At 42.6% G+C, this 18,139-nt stretch overlaps 1 protein-coding gene across 1 annotated transcript; it reads left to right on the top strand.

The window, feature by feature from the left end:
* Positions 1-16,245: 16,245 nt before the first annotated feature.
* SF3B5 (splicing factor 3b subunit 5) lies at positions 16,246-17,159 on the top strand. Its single transcript, XM_084283661.1, has one exon. It carries the CDS (start codon positions 16,297-16,299, stop codon positions 16,555-16,557), a length of 261 nt encoding a protein of 86 aa, XP_084139787.1. The 5' UTR covers positions 16,246-16,296; the 3' UTR covers positions 16,558-17,159.
* Positions 17,160-18,139: the final 980 nt, after the last annotated feature.

Below are 18,139 nucleotides of genomic sequence, written 5' to 3'. Positions count from 1 at the left end.
GCCTTTTCATTTGCTCAGTTCATAGCCAAGTGAGCAAATGTATCGGGAAGTCCCAACAGATGAACCAAAACCAGAACGCAGAGCCTCTAGTCCCATGTGTCAGTCTAGAGAATTATCTGGTCTAGAAAGCATGTAATACACTTCATATATTTATGCCTTACAAGTAGCATCTCTGTGTAGGTTGTGTGTTACTACAGCAGATAAGGAGGACAGCACTGTGCATATATATTCTGTTCTTATTCCTTCCTTGTACTTTCAGCTTCAGTGAAGCAGGCTGTCCTGGTGATGACACCTTTTTAAGCTAGATAAATATCTGCTAGGAATAATTCAGGTATAGATGATTTTAAATTAAGGAGGGAAATGGGTTATATCACTTCTTGAACCTTATTTTAGCCACATTTTCTAAATCTATTTAAAATGTGTTAAGGTGTACTTTAATATTTATAAAAATACAAAATATTAAAATACACTGCAACATAAGACTAAGGTCTCAGATGGGTTAAATCAGTTCTCCAAAATTCAAATCAAAGGTTGAAAGTGCATATGCCTTTTGAAGCCAATGAACAGTTACAGTAGCATTGTAAGAATTTGACAGATTACAGAAAACCTGTTATTTATACTAGACTGCAAAATATAGTAACTTCGTGCAATTCAGGTAGCTGTACTTTTAATCCTGAGAAGTGATTTCACAGATGTTTTCACTGAAAACAAATTGTTTCTGGGAAGATATGTCATCTAATACACACTCGCATCATCCCTTATAAAACAAACCTTTCTTCTTGGCCAAGGTCATCAGATATTTCCCTAACAGAAATACTACATTGATAAGGAATCCATGCAGAAAACGATGATGCATTTCTACCACAAGACCTTAAACCATTGTTTTTATGGCAAACCTGGTAGCTAATAATGGTAGTGTTACACAGGTATTGGTAGGAAGGATGTTAAATAGAGTTTCCATGTTGCAGAATTAATCTTTTACGACATGAAAAAAAAAAAAAAAAAAAAAAAAAAAAAAGATCCTATATGAACGTTAATTTAAAATACTGTTCACATTTACTGTTCACGTTAACTGGGAGTGCCACACGGCTGACACGAGCAAGTCCAGGAGGTTCATGAAGCACCTAGATGATAACTTCTTGGTGAAGGTGCTAACAGAGCCAACTAGGAAAGGTGCCCTCCTAGACCTGTTGCTAGAAAACAGAGAGGGTCTGGTGGGAGATGTGGTGATTGGTGGCCACCTCGGTCATAGCGACCATGAAGTGGTTGAGTTCAAAATTTATGGTGACAGAAGGAAAAGTGCCACCAAAACCTCATCCCTAGATATGGGGAAAGCGGACTTCAGGCTGCTCAGGGAACTAGTCAGCAAGGTCCCCTGGGAAACTGCTCTTGAAGGCCTCAATGTCCACCAGTGCTGGTCACTCTTTAAGCGATGCCTCCTAGAAGCACAAGATAAGGCAATTCCAAAATATCGCAAGTCAGGCAGGCGGGGCAGGAGGCCGGCGTGGCTGACCAGGAATGTTCTAATGGAGATTAGGCGGAAACAGAGAGTGTTTCGCTACTGGAAGGAGGGCCAGGTGTCATGGAAAGAATACAGGGATGCTGTTCGTGTTTGTAGGGAGAAAGTTCGAGTGGCCAAAGCACACCTAGAGTTGAAGCTGGCTGTGTCTGTGAGAGAAAATAAAAAGGGTTTTTTTAGATATGTAAATGGAAAAAGGAGAACTAAAGAATACATAGGGCCGCTCCTTGATAGGGAAGGTCTCCTCACAGACGATGACGTAGGCAAAGCAGAGACACTTAACGCCTTCTTTGCCTCTGTCTTCAATGCCGATGATGGGCTTCGGGACCCAGGGTGTCCTGAGCTGGAGGGCCGGGACGGTGGGGATGACAAACTCCCAACTGACCCTGAACGTGTGCGGGATTTGCTACTCCACCTGGATCCCTACAAGTCCATGGGTCCGGATGGGATTCATCCCCGGGTGCTGAAAGAGCTGGCGGATGTCATCGCGGAACCTCTTTCAATTATTTTTCAACGATCCTGGGAATTTGGAGAGGTCCCGGTAGACTGGAAGCTGGCAAATGTTGTGCCAATTTTCAAGAAGGGTCAGAAAGAAGACCCTAGCAATCACAGGCCTGTCAGTCTCACGTCAGTGCCTGGTAAAATCATGGAGAAGTTGGTTCTTGGTCTTATTGAGGCGCACCTGGGGGACAAAGCAGTCATTGGTCCCAGCCAGCATGGGTTTGTGAAGGGTAGGTCCTGCCTAACTAACCTGATTTCCTTTTATGATAAGATCACCCGTATGGTGGACCAAGGGAAACCAGCTGATGTGATTTTTTTGGACTTCAGCAAGGCTTTTGACACGGTTTCCCATAGGATCCTACTGGACAAAATGTCCACCATACAGCTAAATAAAAACATCATACGATGGGTGAGCAATTGGCTAACGGGCAGGGCCCAAAGGGTTATGGTAAATGGGGCTGCGTCAGGCTGGCGGGCGGTCACCAGTGGGGTCCCTCAAGGCTCCATTTTAGGGCCGGTACTTTTCAATATTTTTATAAACGATCTGGATGTAGGAATAGAGGGTATTTTGAGCAAGTTTGCTGATGACACCAAACTTGGAGGAGTTGTGGACTCAAATGAGGGCGTAAAGGCCTTACAGAGGGATCTGGACAGGTTGGAGAGCTGGGCGATCACCAACCGCATGAAGTTCAATAAGAGCAAGTGCCGGGTCCTGCACCTGGGACGGGGAAACCCTGGCTGCATGTACAGACTGGGTGATGAGACGCTGGAGAGCAGCCTAGAAGAGAGGGATCTGGGGGTCGTGGTAGACAGCAAGTTGAATATGAGCCAGCAATGTGCCCTGGCAGCCAGGAGGGCCAATCGTGTCCTGGGGTGCATCAAGCACGGCATCACTAGTAGGTCAAGGGAGGTGATTGTCCCGCTCTACTCTGCGCTGGTGCGGCCTCACCTCGAGTACTGTGTGCAGTTCTGGGCACCACAGTATAAAAAGGACATGAAACTGTTGGAAAGTGTCCAGAGGAGGGCTACGAAGATGGTGAAAGGCCTGGAGGGGAAGACGTACGAGGAACGGCTGAGGTCACTGGGCCTGTTCAGCCTGGAGAAGAGGAGGCTGAGGGGAGACCTCATCACAGTCTACAACTTCCTCGTAAGGGGGTGTCGAGAGGCAGGAGACCTTTTCTCCATTAACACTAGTGACAGGACCCGCGGGAACGGGGTTAAGCTGAGGCAGGGGAAATTTAGGCTGGACGTCAGGAGGGGGTTCTTCACAGAGAGGGTGGTTGCACACTGGAACAGGCTCCCCAGGGAAGTGGTCACTGCACCGAGCCTGTCTGAATTTAAGAAGAGATTGGACTGTGCACTTAGGCACATGGTCTGAACTTTTGGGTAGACCTGTGCGGTGTCAAGAGTTGGACTTGATGATCCTTAAGGGTCCCTTCCAACTCAGGATATTCTATGATTCTATGATTCTATGATTTAATATTAATTCTATGTCATATACACTTTCTCTAAATACTAATTTGAAGTGGACTTAAAATGAAGTATAACTTAACAAAAAATCAGCAACAGATAAATACAATCTCCTGAAATATCCAACAGCAAATTTATTTGAAGTTCACCAACAATCAGTACTCAGTGTACATGTGGAGAAGCAAATCTGTACTTCATTTCCATTCCAAATAACCCACCAAATACCTGCATGTCAAAGTTTATATCCTCACTACCTGAAGATGACAGAAGATAGACACATCAATTTGTGATGAAAAATGTTTCTTTTATATGACACGGCAAGAAAATTTTCCAAGTGATGTTTGAAATCTTGCCACATCTGCAGCTTTACTGACAGTTAAATTAATTACATGGAAGATAATCCTTCTTTACAGGGGTGTTTTCTTCCCCTTCATTTCTGCAGGCAGCCAGGCCACCTGCTCAATTGATGCTGCACAGTCCCCTCCTTTAAATCCTATGGCAGCCATGGAGAAACAAAAGATGCATGGAAATCGTAGAATGGTTTGGGTTGGAAGGGACCTTAAAGCCCATCCAGATCCAACCCCCTGCCATTGGCAGGGACACCTCCCACCAGACCAGGTTGCTCAAAAACCCTTCCAACCTGGCCTTGAACACTTCCAGGGATGGGGCATCCACAGCTTCTCTGGGAAGCTGTGTAGATGACAGATTCCCTATATTTCCCCCTCCAGCCACCTTGAAATACACAGTTTTCTTAACATTATTTCCTCATCTGTGTGACTCTTCTCCTGTTTCTCCCTCTGACTGGATTCTCTGCATAGGATTTAGCCCCTGGTCAGTCACAGAGAAGATCATAATTACTCTTGCAATTCAAAATCACAGCCAATTTGTGGGGCTACTCTGGTCAGTGAGAACATAGGGATGTGAGGTTTGGAAACTTTAGTAATGGCCTATTTTTGGCTTACACTTTGTGTTCTCTTGGGAAAGAGCAAGCAGATAAATAACCTTCCTTGTTGCTGTAGAGCTACATGACCCAGGGAGTCTGTTGGAGATAGAGTGCTTGCTCTTCATTAGTCAGCATTCTCACTGCAACACACCTAAATGCCATTTTAATCTTGGTTAGCAATCTATTGAGCTTATTTTCCAGAGATTTGTTGTTCTGATCATACACACCTGCAGTTCAACAGTTCACAGCTTGCTTTGAAAACAACTCTGTCTTCGTTCAGGTGTCTGGGGGGTACAACCTAATTACCCCCTTTCTATCAGTGCAAAACTTAAAATGCTCTCCCCTGGCACCAGCTGGTGGCCTGGCAGCATGCGTTGCAAACCTGATGCTTTCTTATGAGGTGCTGAGGTGCATCCAAGGTGTCTGTGGCTTGGTCAAAGATGTTTACCAGGCAGCTTAAAAGTTTAACAAGTGTTTGCAGCACATTACAAGCCATAAAGACAGATTTATTAGATGGAAACAAGCGCTCTCCAAATTATCTTCCACACAGGGTAATATGCCCATCAGCCTTCAAGCCTCTACTATGTGGAAATTTTCAGCTTCTTATTCCCTGATGATGAAAGGAGATAGACATGCTAGTTCTTGAATGTAACACTTTCACTTGCAAGGTGATTTTTCAAATAGTCTTAGAAACCTTGCCATACATGTGACTTTGGTGACAAATTAAGCTGAGGGACTAAACTAGGCTTTCAATTACTGTGACAACAACAATAATATCGCATTGCATTTTTAAACTATGTTCTACTTCAGGCTCTCTAAAGCAATTTGCAAGCAATTACTTTAAAAATACTTCTATGTGTAGGGTTACCCCTATATTATAGATGGGAAAGAAATCACAGAAAATGTCAAAATGCCTACAGGTGTACGAGAAGCCTTCATCTATCTAGCACTTGCATCCAAATCCCTGGAGTGCTAGTCCTATCCTTTCACAGAAATGATTACATGTCTTTTCATGTCTCTGCCTTTTTCTTGTATTTTTCTCATCAGGTTTATGCTTCCATACAGTCATCTTTCTACTTCTCTCCTTTAAATAATTTCTTAGATAAGAACACTATACAGTTGGCATAAAAGATATTGCATTACTTAATAAGAAGCCTATGCCAATAAAAGTTAATTGCCAAAATCCACTTTCAGTGAAGTCAATGCAAGTTTGGCCATCAAGTGAGGCAGGCTCTGGCCCAATATTAAAAACTATAGGAAGTGTGAGAGGGAGGATAGGCAGGGGCCTGTGTTGATACTGGTATAGAGGAGAACGAAGACATAGCAATCATGTCCAAGTGAGTGAACAGACCATGTGTGTCCTCTAGTCAATACCCCTAGGGCAAGAACCAGAAAGCAAAATGAAATTAATTATACAAATGCTCTGGCAGCTGGCTTTGGCAGTTACAACATATATTTCAATGAAATGCTTCCCAGATCGAGAGACAAGTCCAAGCTAGTACCAAGAATTCAGGTACTTGCACAGCAGCAAGTCACAACCAGACCTGTGACTGTCCCACCTTCCCAGGGGGCTGACCCAGGATGCCAACCCAGATGTCCCAGACTCTTGGGAAGGATGGGCTTACACTTAGAGACAGGGTAACAATCCAAACACGATACTGCCACCCATCTACCACAGATGTTTTGCACTAGTGCTTCATTCCTTAGAGAAGAGCTGCTCTCAAAGACCTAAGACCAAAGTTTCTTTCACAAGCCATTAACAACTCCCAGGAGAAAACTAAGAAATGGGTTGAGCAAAGTGACTTTTGTCTCAAGACAGTCCCCTACTAACCAGTAGCTGTGGGATTGCTGAGGTGGAGGTTGCACTCAAGCATTCAAGCAACTGGAAATGCATCATCAGAACCAGCACGTACAAGGTGTTTTTTGCATGAAGCACGTGGTTAGAAACACTTTGAAAGTGTACTGAGATGCACCACACTCCTCAGCCCATTCTGGGCAAAGACTGTTTCATTTTAGTTTGGGTAAGAAAGTGACAATGTTCAGATTTGCTATGAAAGTGGCAGAACTCACCAGAGTTGAATATCTCTCCAGACAAATCATAATGTGGCCCTCAGAGGAGCTGCACAGCTTGCAGTATGAGCAGGGCGAGAAATGTGTCAGCATGAGTGTGGGCTCAGTGCAGACTCTGCTCAAGAACGTAGGAGGAAACAGAAACTTAACTGACAATAAAATTTTCCAAAGGGCTAATTTACCCGTTACAGTCATAAACAAGTCTCATCTAGATACCACGTGCTGAGCTTCAGCGTTTGGCCATCCTGAGTCAGTGGGAGATCTCCGGGGAGCACTGCGGATGCAGTGGAGGGCTGAGCACGATGCAGTGCCAGCAAGAAGCCTGCCCTGACACCACGGCACGCCTGGCAGGTTGTTTCATTGCAGCTTGCCTTGGCTTCCTAGTCTATTCCATTACTCTACTTTTATATTCCTTGCTTAGCACGGCTGTCAAGAGTTAGTGCTTGTAGGATGCAATAAAGATCCCATATGAAAAATGACTACACTTCCTAATATGTTTTATAAAGGAGAGGATGACATCGGTAAAGTAGATGACTGTCCTCAACTCTATTTTTTCTCTAGATGTATAGTTAACTTTATCTTAAAGCACAGCTACAGGCTTCTGTTTCTTTGGTTTACAGAGCATTGGACAAACCACCATCTCTCACTGCAAAGTTTTCACTAATTCCTCTTGAGCATCAGGTCGGAGGGGAAAGACCAATTTTTTCTCCATCCTAGAAACAGTTGAAACAAATATCTGCATCTGCAAGATTTTGCCTTATGATTTCTATGCCATTATTTCTGAATATTGCACAGGCACAGAAGATCCATTTTCTTTCCTAAACCTAATTTACCATTGAAAACAGCTTATTGCTAAGTACTTCAAATAGGGTATTAATAGTTCCTTGAAAAAGGTGAAAAGCACAGTTGCTATTTAAAAACAAAACAAAACAAAACAAAAACAAACAAACAAAATCTTGAGAATCACTGAAGATATTAGGGTTGATTGTTTTTATAGATGTAAAGGAAAATACATATTTATTTTTCCTGTGTTGAGGAAGAAGTGCTCAGACAGATGCCAGGGGTTATGGAACAGAAATCAAGTAGACGAGCACTTCTGAAGGACACATTCCACAGGTACCACTGAAATGACTCAAACTGTAATTACCTGTCCTGGCTATTCCAAAATACAGGTGCATGTGCATGTGGGAATGAGACTGGTATCAAATTGAAAATTGAGTCACTCCACAAGCTTGTTTTACCCTTCCAATTATGCAAGGCAGTTTGTGACTCAGCATCTCAACAAGTCTGTTCTCCACTGATGAGACAGATCAGCTCGGCAGCAGAGTCTGTCGGAGCAGCTCTTCCACGGGGATAAATTTAGCCTTTATTCTGCGTGCGGTTTCCTATGTGAGATAGAGTAAATATGTTTTAAAGGAGAATAATCTTCAACTCATCTTCACACAAGAAACTAATTACATGAGGGAATGAAAAGCTGTCGTGGGATTACACTGATCAGTGCTCACTGCCCTTTAACTAAAACAGATTAGATTTTCTTTCCCTCAGAGTTTTCTGTTGCTGCTGCTGGGTCATCCCTCTTTTACAGAAATCACCTGGAAACTTGTAATTGCAATTGTAGTCTAGAATGAATTATTTAATGGTCTTTAACTTTTTTTTTAAAGGGTTGGAAATAATTTCCCTTGTTTTATTGCCATGGGTTGAGTTGTCATGCCGGTTAAATGAAGTCATAAACCCCTACACACGTTGGTGTGGGAATCTCTCCCTCCTTCTCTTCTTGTAGGGCTGGCTTTTTTTGCTGGCACATCTGGAGATAACATTAATCATTCCTTACCCTTCAGACTTGATCCTTTTGAGCTGACAAGTTTGAATGATTGTTACCAGTGGTCTTTACACTTGAAATAGCTAACACTTAATGCCTAGGAACAGAAATTTAGGTTTTATTTGGAGCTGAAGGCAAAGAACACAGTAGGTAAATTGCACTTCCCTCTCTCTGTCTTTAAGAAATATATACCCTGTTACTCTTGTTCAAAAAATAGGATCTTTACACCCATGCCCAGAGGTGAACTTCACCAACAGCTACATTAGTTGGGGTTATAATAATCCCACTGTGAGGATGTGAATGAGGCCCCAGTAGGTGAACTACAGTACAAACACTGCGAGAATGCCTTAGCCAAGAGGAATTTGTGGTAAAGCTACTCAAGGCTGAAAGAGACAGGGAAAAGGGACCAGAGCTATAGTTTGCAAAAAGTTACAATTTCACACTGGAGGATTTTGCAATACAACAAAAATGGGTTTCAATACACAGGTGGTTGGATCAACAGTGGTACGTGAGTGCCGACCTGCCTGTTCCTCACGACTGCTCCGAGAGCTGTATCAGCTGTGCTCTGTACAACTGACGCACGTCCTGTTGAGGCTGTAGATCACACCCCTGGCACTGACAGCTTTCACAGTGACTGGTGCTTTTCGTAAAGCCTCTGGCTCTGCAGGCACTTCAGCACGTGAAAAGTCAGGCTTTAATTCTCTAAAACTAAGTGCTTTCAAACATCATGTAAACAAACACTTTCAAACACTTACAGAGAAAAGCAAATACAACCCAAGTGAAATATAGAATCTCAAAATAAAAAAGGATAACATATATCTTTGTTAAAAACAACAGAAAAAAAATCACAGTTTTAAAAGCTTATTTTAATGTTTCCAAGTTCAGGTGATTTCTGAGTTCCTGGGTTTGACAATACTTTGTTCAGCAGTTTTTTGGATTTTGTCCAGTTCGAGGTTTCTCAACCTGCATGATGCTGAGGAGGTGTGGAGAATTATTACAATCTGAAATAGATAAAATCTTTCTGTTGCACTCCCTGCATGTGTTTGCTTTCCAAAATCAACATTTTTTTTTTTTTAGGCTCTCAAATCACATGCCAAAATGCATAGGCGTGATGGCTATCATCAGATGTGGCAAATATTGCCCAATCCTGATTATAAGTACCTTCATTTCAGTGGCTTATTTCGTGCCAAGTCTTAACAATCTGGGTTTACTTTTTATTATTATTATTATTATTATTATTATTATTATTATTATTTTGAGGGTCTGGTGCATTCCAAAGTTTTCAGCTTCTGACAAACAAGGCATTCCCAGGAATTAAACCAGCAAGGAGGAAGACATTCATCAGATGTGCTTTGAACACATGTATTTCTTCATGGTGCTTGACGTCAAGAAAAAATTTGTACTACCTGCTTTAATAAAAAAAAAAAAAAATTATAAAGCTGAAAGAGAGAAATACTGCATAGCATTGTTAGTGACAACTGAAGCTGTACTTCTTTGCTAAATGCAAGAGGATCATGCAGACTTTTTTCAAGTGAGGAAGTTGAGAAACGAGTGGTTAGCTGACAGTTACTGGCTTGCCTTTTCCTTAAGATGCAAGGAAGGAAGAGTTATTTTTAATTCTATAGTGACCTTAAATTCCTAAACATCCATTACTTCTCCCCCTTTCCTTTGTTGTCTGCCACCTGAGCAATCCACAGACTGTCATTTCTTCACATGAATCAGTACAACACACTCTGCCAGCATCATGTAGATGAGTGGATGACTCCCTGGTGCCAGTGTCTTCAAGCTTTTCCTGCTGTTATTTTTTACTCCCATTGACTGACTTGCTGTGCATTAGCAGATGAGCTTTACCCTTGCATCCACGTTGCAGTTCTGTTGAGACAAGGGTTATGACACTGATGTTTTCCACGCTTACTGCAGAGGGAGGTGAAGTGGTAAATGCTTTTGTGCATGTGTGCAGGAGGCAGCAAGAGGAGGAAGAGGCTAGCTACAGATGGGCTTCTTCACAGAGAACACTTTCAGGTACTGTTATGAAGAAATCAGTATTTTTAAAACATGACACTTATAGGCAGATTAAAATTTAAAAAAAAAAAAAAAAAAGAAAAAAAGAAAAAGAAACAGCTGCATTAAGCAGCTTCACGGCTTCATGAGTCAGCCTCAAAAAAGAAAAGTCACCTCCCGTGTCCTTACTCTTCCCTGCACATTGAAAGAAGATAGTGGTACGATACACAGAGCTATTCATTGGTCAAATCAATTTCTGCTAATTTAAGCTCGTATACACTTTTGGTATCTTCTCTAGGGCTTATTTAAAGGCTTGTCTTTCATCACTCCCACTTTTGTATCCCTTACTGAACAGTTTATCTGGGGTGAACGAAACAAAGACAGGGGAGAATATGGTCAGAATACAGCTGCATCTTGGTACTTGCAGTGCTTCTAGTTTTGTTGCATGCACTATTCTTACTTCATTTTAGTTCAAAATACATAAAAAGAACTAACCTTCCCTGTTACAAAAACACATATGGACACAAGCAATTTTGATTCACCTGACAAACGATTAGCTCTATGTTTAGCCTGAAGCAGTAGCTAATCACATTAGTGGAGGGTTTTTTCTCTTCAAAGTGATGGCTTTGGAAAATAGATCTTCCCTCTAAAGCAGTGAGTGATCACTGCCTCTCCTGGAGCCCAGCTGCACTCCTGGTAGAGGTGCTCCAGATTTCTCAGATCGTGTTATTTCAGAGTCCCACCCACAAGCACTGTGCTAGTGACCCCCACTGTGACTCTGCTTTTAGGGTACTCCTACAACACACTAGGAGAGTCTCAATGGCTTGTAAATTGAGCTAATTAAACTGTAGAGCACACCTAAGGCACAGAGCTGTTACTCAGACGTATGCAGAAGGAGCACAGTGACATGCTAATATTTACAAACAAGCAAGGGAGTGTGAAGCTACCAGACCGACTCTTTGCACTCCATAAGCTGCTCCTAGGCAAGGGATCCTGAAGGCAGGTCACAGATCTGCTCAGGTTGGCAGAGAAGGGTCACAGCATCAGTTCACGTGGTTAGGACCTTTAGATTGCAACAATAATGTGCTTTGGAATACATTGTTTCCGAAATGCTTTAGGAGAGGTATATCATGCAATGAAAGCAAAACAAAAATATCCTAAGAATTTTGAAATCGAGATTAAAAGAAGGTCAGGACTGTCAGTCCAATGTGTAATTTCCAACAAGCTGCAAATCACTCAGTACAAAAGCCTCCTGTCCCAAGTCTTGACACACTAGAACATGTGAGAGACTAAACATGGCACTGCCCAGTACCAAATGCTGCCTCTCCTGAACCTCAGACGAAGATGATTTTTCAGCAGTGAAATTTGTATCTGAGCAAAGAAAGAAACACTCCAGTTACAGGGTGATTTAAAATACAATTCCTTTCTCCAGATAGGAACACTAATACACAGTTTGAAGTGTATGCTTGAATGGCAGGACACAGAGTACTGTTTATTTTCCTATTTATTCCCTGTTCTTCTTCTCCTACACCTTTGGCTGGGAATCAGTGGCACAACTCAAAAAGAAACTTTCAGATCTTTGGGTATATACACACTATAAAAACAGTTTCAAAGCAATAGCAAAGCACTGTTTATAGTTGGTGCTCTAGAGGTGAATGCTTAAAACTTAACCATGCTTCCAGCGACCGTATTTCCCCCATCTCAGAATCAGTCCCAAAGACCTCAAGCGGCTGCAGTATCAAGGCACTGTTCTTGCAGCAAAGGAGAATCACAGTTCTGGCAGCAAGGAGGATAAATTAGAGGAGCTTACGCAAAACAAGGTGAGAAAAAAAGATGCTTGCTTACAAAGAAAAAGTTTTCACAGGACCTCTGAGAAAAGCAGTGAAAATATCTTCCACCTGTTACAGGGCCAAAATAAGCACTTCCTGAGTCTGTTAATATTTGTAGGCTATAACAGCACTTGACAAACTGCATACACTACAAAAAGGCTTTCACAATGTATGTGATGACACAGGAAATCTGAGGAAAAAAAACATGCAACTGAAGAAAGGTAAGTTTTGCAGCCTAAAATTGCTAAGTGGTAACGTGACCTTTGCAAATAAGGATTGAAGAACCCTTTAACAGTAGCAGCAAACCATTTCTAAAGAAAGGTCATTTCCCAAGTAAAGAAATTAATTTATCATTATTAATTTCGAGCACAGTCTCCATTCTTTCCAGGCTAACACAATTTCAAGCAACATTTTTTTTTGCTCTGAAATTGTATTTGTAGGATAAATCAATATAGTGAGGAGTAGAGGAATTTCTCAAAGACATCCTTTTCTTCATCTCAGCATCTTTGTGGGTGCGCGTTGCATTTATCTAGTAAAATCATTCCTTCCCCTTGCTTTGGAGGTGTTTATGTCTTAGCTCTCCTACCCAAAGACAGTAGGAAAATTAAAAACTCGGTTATGTCTGGAAGGGGACCGTCACTGCCAGTTCACCAGCCCCCCCTGCTCTCAGTTTGCGGTGGCGCCCAGCAGCCCGGCGCAGCGGGTGCATGAGCTGCAGCTGCAGGTGCGATCCTGACACCCAGCGGCCACCGCCTTCATGGCCTGCTCCTGCCGTCCACAGCGTTTCAAACCCGGTTCGTCTTGTACTCGCAGAGGTGATTTTAGTCAAAGCCAAAATATGGTGACATTTTTGTGCATATTTTCCCAGCGTTCTGGGTGTCTGAATTCAGTGTTTTCATCTTGCCCACTATCAATCTTGATGAGAACTTGAGGTTTAAACTTCCCTTCCAGGATGTGTTTTTGAACTTCAATTCTAACATTTGTTTGGTTTAATGTACCCGTTGCTTCTATTAACTCCTGCACCAGCTGCAAGAGATGGATAAGCTTCTGGGCATCTTTTCTATTCCAAAGATGGAGTATTTTAATCAATACATCTCCTAGCTTAGAGTTCACAGGATGACAGTTTGACAGCAACTCTTAGACCAGCCCTACATGTCATGGTGTTGTCCCTGGACTTCTATCAAATGGTAGCGTCCTTCATACAGTCCCACTCTTTGAAAAGGTACTATTTTAAAAAGAAATGAAAGCTTTCCCACATTCAGAATTATGTCTTTTTTCTTTCTGTATACCAGCGTATAGTACATCTCTTCACCACAAAGCAGGTGTCTCTCAAGCATTTCAACTTTTTTATCCCAGTAAAATAAAGTTTTTCTCTTTTCCCTTATGGAGATCATCTCCATTCACCCTACTCTCAGTAACCACTTATGCAGTCTCTGAGTTGATCACCATCTTAAACCATGCTAATTGTAGGATTACAGATGGAAGGCTGAGCCTGTAGTGAGAACGAAGACATGAAATGAGCTAGAAACCACAACGCTGTGTAAACAAACAATTCTGAGATGAAACGGGACCGTGACACTGGAAAGCTTGGAGCAGCCTTCTGAAACAGTTTCCTTAGATCACCTCTCTGAAGTCTTGATGAATATCTAAATTGCTCAGTCTTCCTAGCTTAGTATCTCAAGTAGTCTTACTGTAATCTCCCCAGAACTCTTACATTTTTAACTTTATATTTTTCTTCAAGAAAACTAAACCAATTTGCAACCTCTCAGACCTGATGTGAATTAGACTCTAGACAAGTACTACACTTATTATTTGTTACCCCAGTGAGTTACCTCCTGGATGGTCTTTAGCCAAGATCTGCAAAATACATAAATCACATAAAACTTGTCCAGAGTTTGGAACTCTTAGAACTCTTTCCAAGGCCTGAAGAGTGGGATGCTTCAGCACTTTTCTGCAGGGATTCTATCTTTCTGTGCTTTTGTTCGTTTGTTTGTTTGTTTTCTATCTTGGTCTCTCTGGAAGCAACTGCAGAATGCAATTGTTGTATCCAGCTGTGTAAAACTGCTTCCTGCTAAGTAAGCCTTGATAATGACTCAACAGATCCTCGTAAAAGCAAAAACAAAGCAAAACAAAACTTATAGTCCTCATTTAGTTCCTTGCAATAAAAGGTAAGGGCATTTTAGGATATTGTTTTGACACTGCTCTCTGTGACCTTGGCTTTATAGCATGCTTACTTGTACACAAGGGGACTTGAATCATCTGTGTTTTCATGGAATATTTCCATGGATTTCTTTTGACCGCACAGCATTTACAAGACGTATCTTGAAGTGTTCTATTGGAAAATTTCTGGCAATGTGTCTTTCCTATTTTAGAACAAGTAATTAAAACCACTGCTATCATATGAAAGCATGCATCATTCCATGCATTTTAAATTTAACATTATGTAAGCTCTTTAAGAGAGCCGGAGAAGAAAGACCACTTATTTGATGGATGATAGAATTTATTTAAAGCTCCACTTTGACCAAATTAGATTGGTGATACAATTTGTAATCTGTGATTTTTATATCTGCTTGTGAGTTTAATATTCATGTAAAATATTACCTGCACTGTCAAAATCTTTTTCAACAGTAATACTGAATTTTGGCTTCGATCTATTCCTTGACCCTGCTCAGTTGCAAAGTCTGCCTGGGGAAAAGTGAGAGCTTTGCACCACATAAAGGGAATGGTATGGAACCTATAGTGCTTTTTCTTAGCTAAATATAACTGAACTAGCATTACCAAAATACTTGTTTTGGGAGGACCCTCAAATTCAGTGCACTTCTTCAGCCTTTCTTTGTAAGGAGTTTTTGTACTAGAGTTACCACAAAAAGTGTAGTGCCTTTAACAAAGTAAATGGCTAATGAAAAATAGTGTTTTGATTTGCACATAGCACCTCGTGGCTATTTTTGTTACAGCTCTCTTCCTCCACAGTCAGACTTCCTGTGTCACTTATTTAGAAAGCAAAAATGAGATGTAATTTATACAGAAACAACGTCAAGAGCTGGGAAACGCTGTGCCCTGAAACATGAGTTTTAGGAAAGGCTCCATTTATTTTGCTTTCATATTTACTGAAGTCTCCTGACAGACAGAGGCTATCTGGTTTCATTCCCAATGCCCCATTTTCTAGGTACTTTGTATTCAGATTTGGTTCACTTGATTCTCAGATAGGTGAATTAAGCGGTAGCTACAATGTCAAAGCTGTATTTTTCCTTCAGGAATTAACTGGAGGCCTGGCCCATTAGTGCAAAGCTGTGGTGCCAGTTTCAGGCAGACTCAGCCTGGTGTCTGGCTTGGGAATGCGAAGTCCTCAGGCATGTGCTGTGTGATAACGATGTAATGTAGATGTAGGCCTGCAGCTGTAACGCTCACCTGGTTTAGTCAATTTAAGCAATTCAAACAGAAGTTCAAATCATGTTAATAATCCCAGGGAAAACAATGGGAGTCTTCAAGGAGTCGGTCTAATGGGCAGTTACTTAAATCCCTTACTTTGCCCTTTGCTTTGAAGTCTGTGATTTGAAGTGATGCAGGCTGGCTGAATTTCGGGTAACTTGAGGAAACTTCCGAAGCCCTGCCTGAAACTCTCTGCAATGCCTGAAAGGAAGGTGTGGGGAGCTGGGGGTTGGCCTCTTCTCACTGGTAACTAGCAATGGGGCTACATGGAATGGCCTCAAGTTGTGCCAGGGGAGGTTCAGGTTGGCAGTGAGGAGACATTTCTGCTCCGAAGGAGCAGTCAGGCACTGGGACGGGTTGCCCAGGGAGGTGGTGGAGTCACCGTCCCTGGGAGTGCTCAAGGAGAGGCTGGACGTGGTGCTTGGGGACATGGTTTAGTGGTGACACTGGTGGTAGGGGTGGTTGGACCAGGTGAGTTTGCAGATTTTGTCTAATCTCAGTGAATGTGAGTCTACGGGTGGGAGGGGCAGGGCACTCCAGAGGACTACAACTCCCAGCATGCCTTTGCGGGCGCACACGCGCGCAGTGCCCCTCCGGCGGCGGTGGCGGCGGGCGGCTGGGGGAAGTCCGGGCTGCCGCCGGGTGAGGGGAGCGGAAGGGGCGCGGCGCGGGGCGGGCGGTAGCGGCGGCTGCTGGCGGCAGCGGGGCGGTCGCCATGACGGACCGGTACACCATCCACAGCCAGCTGGAGCACCTGCAGTCCAAGTACATCGGCACCGGGCACGCCGACACCACCAAGTGGGAGTGGCTGGTCAACCAGCACCGCGACTCCTACTGCTCCTACATGGGCCACTTCGACCTGCTCAACTACTTCGCCATCGCCGAGAACGAGAGCAAGGCGCGGGTCCGCTTCAACCTGATGGAGAAGATGCTGCAGCCCTGCGGGCCGCCCGCCGACAAGCCCGACGAGTCCTAGCCCGTCACCGAGCCCCCCGACCACAGCCAGCCCCGCCGCCCCCCCCCCCCCCCGCCTGCCCTGCTTCGCCTGGAGGTGTTGGGACAACGCCTGCGCCCCGATGGTTCCTCTCCGTTGCAGACTGTTCAATTCCTCTTTCTCTTTCATAAAAAAACACATTTCAGTGGGCATTTGTAACGTCTCGCTTGGTAATGTGCTAGTAACAGCGCGTGGTTCTGAAAGGCCCGGTGTTACTCGATGTTAAGCTGTTCAGTACTTCTTGTCTGGAGTGACAGCAACAACTTTAACAGATAGTGTCTTCCCAGCCTCGCCATTTGGTGCTTGCCCACCAGACCTGCATTTTGGGGAGGGAAGGGAGGAAGCGCGTGGTCTATAAAAGGGTTTGATCTGTTGGTAGCCTTTGAGGTGATCTGTGATGCAGTGTACGTCCATTGCTCCAAGGCCATAAAACTCAAATGTGACTTTACTTTGTATGCTGTTTTTTTTTGTCTCACCTTCTCATCTGTACATTGCATTTTCCAAATCTTGATCCTCTCTGTTCCAGCTAATTTTTTACTAACCAATGTTTATACCAATCTAATTAAAAATTTTTCTACAATTCACTGTGTGAGTAACAACGTGGGGTTGGGCACTGTGGGTGTGAAATGGGTGATATGGAGGCTAGGGAAAAGCTAAACCATTTTGCCAAATGACATACACAAATTTTTCTTTCCTTCCAATGAGAAAAATAAGGGTTATTCATTATTACTTTGAAGTAGAATGCCTAGAAATCCCAGTAATGTTGAGGTGACAATGTCAGATCAGACTACAAATAGAGCTGATGTTGGTTTAGATTTGTCACCCAAAATAGGCTTTCTCTTCATTCATAAATCTTGAGTTCTACTGGAAAACCTGACAGAAAAACTTAGAGGTTATATTCAGACTGTGCAAGTTTACCAGTGGCATTTTCTTAAGATCCGTGATCTCTTCCAAATAATGAACTTAAACTCTTTACACACATGTACAAAATAAGCTATTAAAGATAATGGAGTAATGTAAGAAAAAGTGCTTAAGTTCCTGCAGTCATATTCAAGGCAATACATCCATTTTCTGAAGATTTCAGCTTTTTTTTTTTTTTTGCTTTTTTTTTTCTTTTTTCCCCCAGTTTTGTCACACATACTAAGATGAGGACAAGGGTGAAATGGTCCTAAATAAATACAGCCTGCAAGATTTGTGGGGAACTACCGCAGTTTGCCAGAAATTAATTTCTAGAAATAATCTGTAGAAAACTAATCTTTTGCACTTCTTAGTGTAATTAATCTTTAAAATTGGTATCCTTGGGAGACTTACCAATGTGGTACTTCAAAGCTGACTTAAGAGAACAGTTTGAAATACATGTGCAAGCTGGTGCAGGTAATTTGAAGAGCATCTGTTCCTTAAAAACTGAGTAATACGGCTGAAAGATTTTCCTTAGATAAGTTCAGGCACTTAAAAGTACATACGCAATGCAGTCTTGCAGATGTTGAGCAAAATTCATACTTAAATCAAGCAGGTTTCTTGTTACTTTTCTTAATTAACTCTTCTACAACCAAATCTTAGAAAC

The sequence above is a fragment of the Netta rufina genome (assembly GCF_964035555.1).
Source record: "Netta rufina genome assembly, chromosome: 3".
Taxonomy (NCBI): domain Eukaryota; kingdom Metazoa; phylum Chordata; class Aves; order Anseriformes; family Anatidae; genus Netta; species Netta rufina.
The sequence above is the reverse complement of the archived record's forward strand: the minus strand, read 5'-3'. Positions and strand labels throughout refer to the sequence as shown.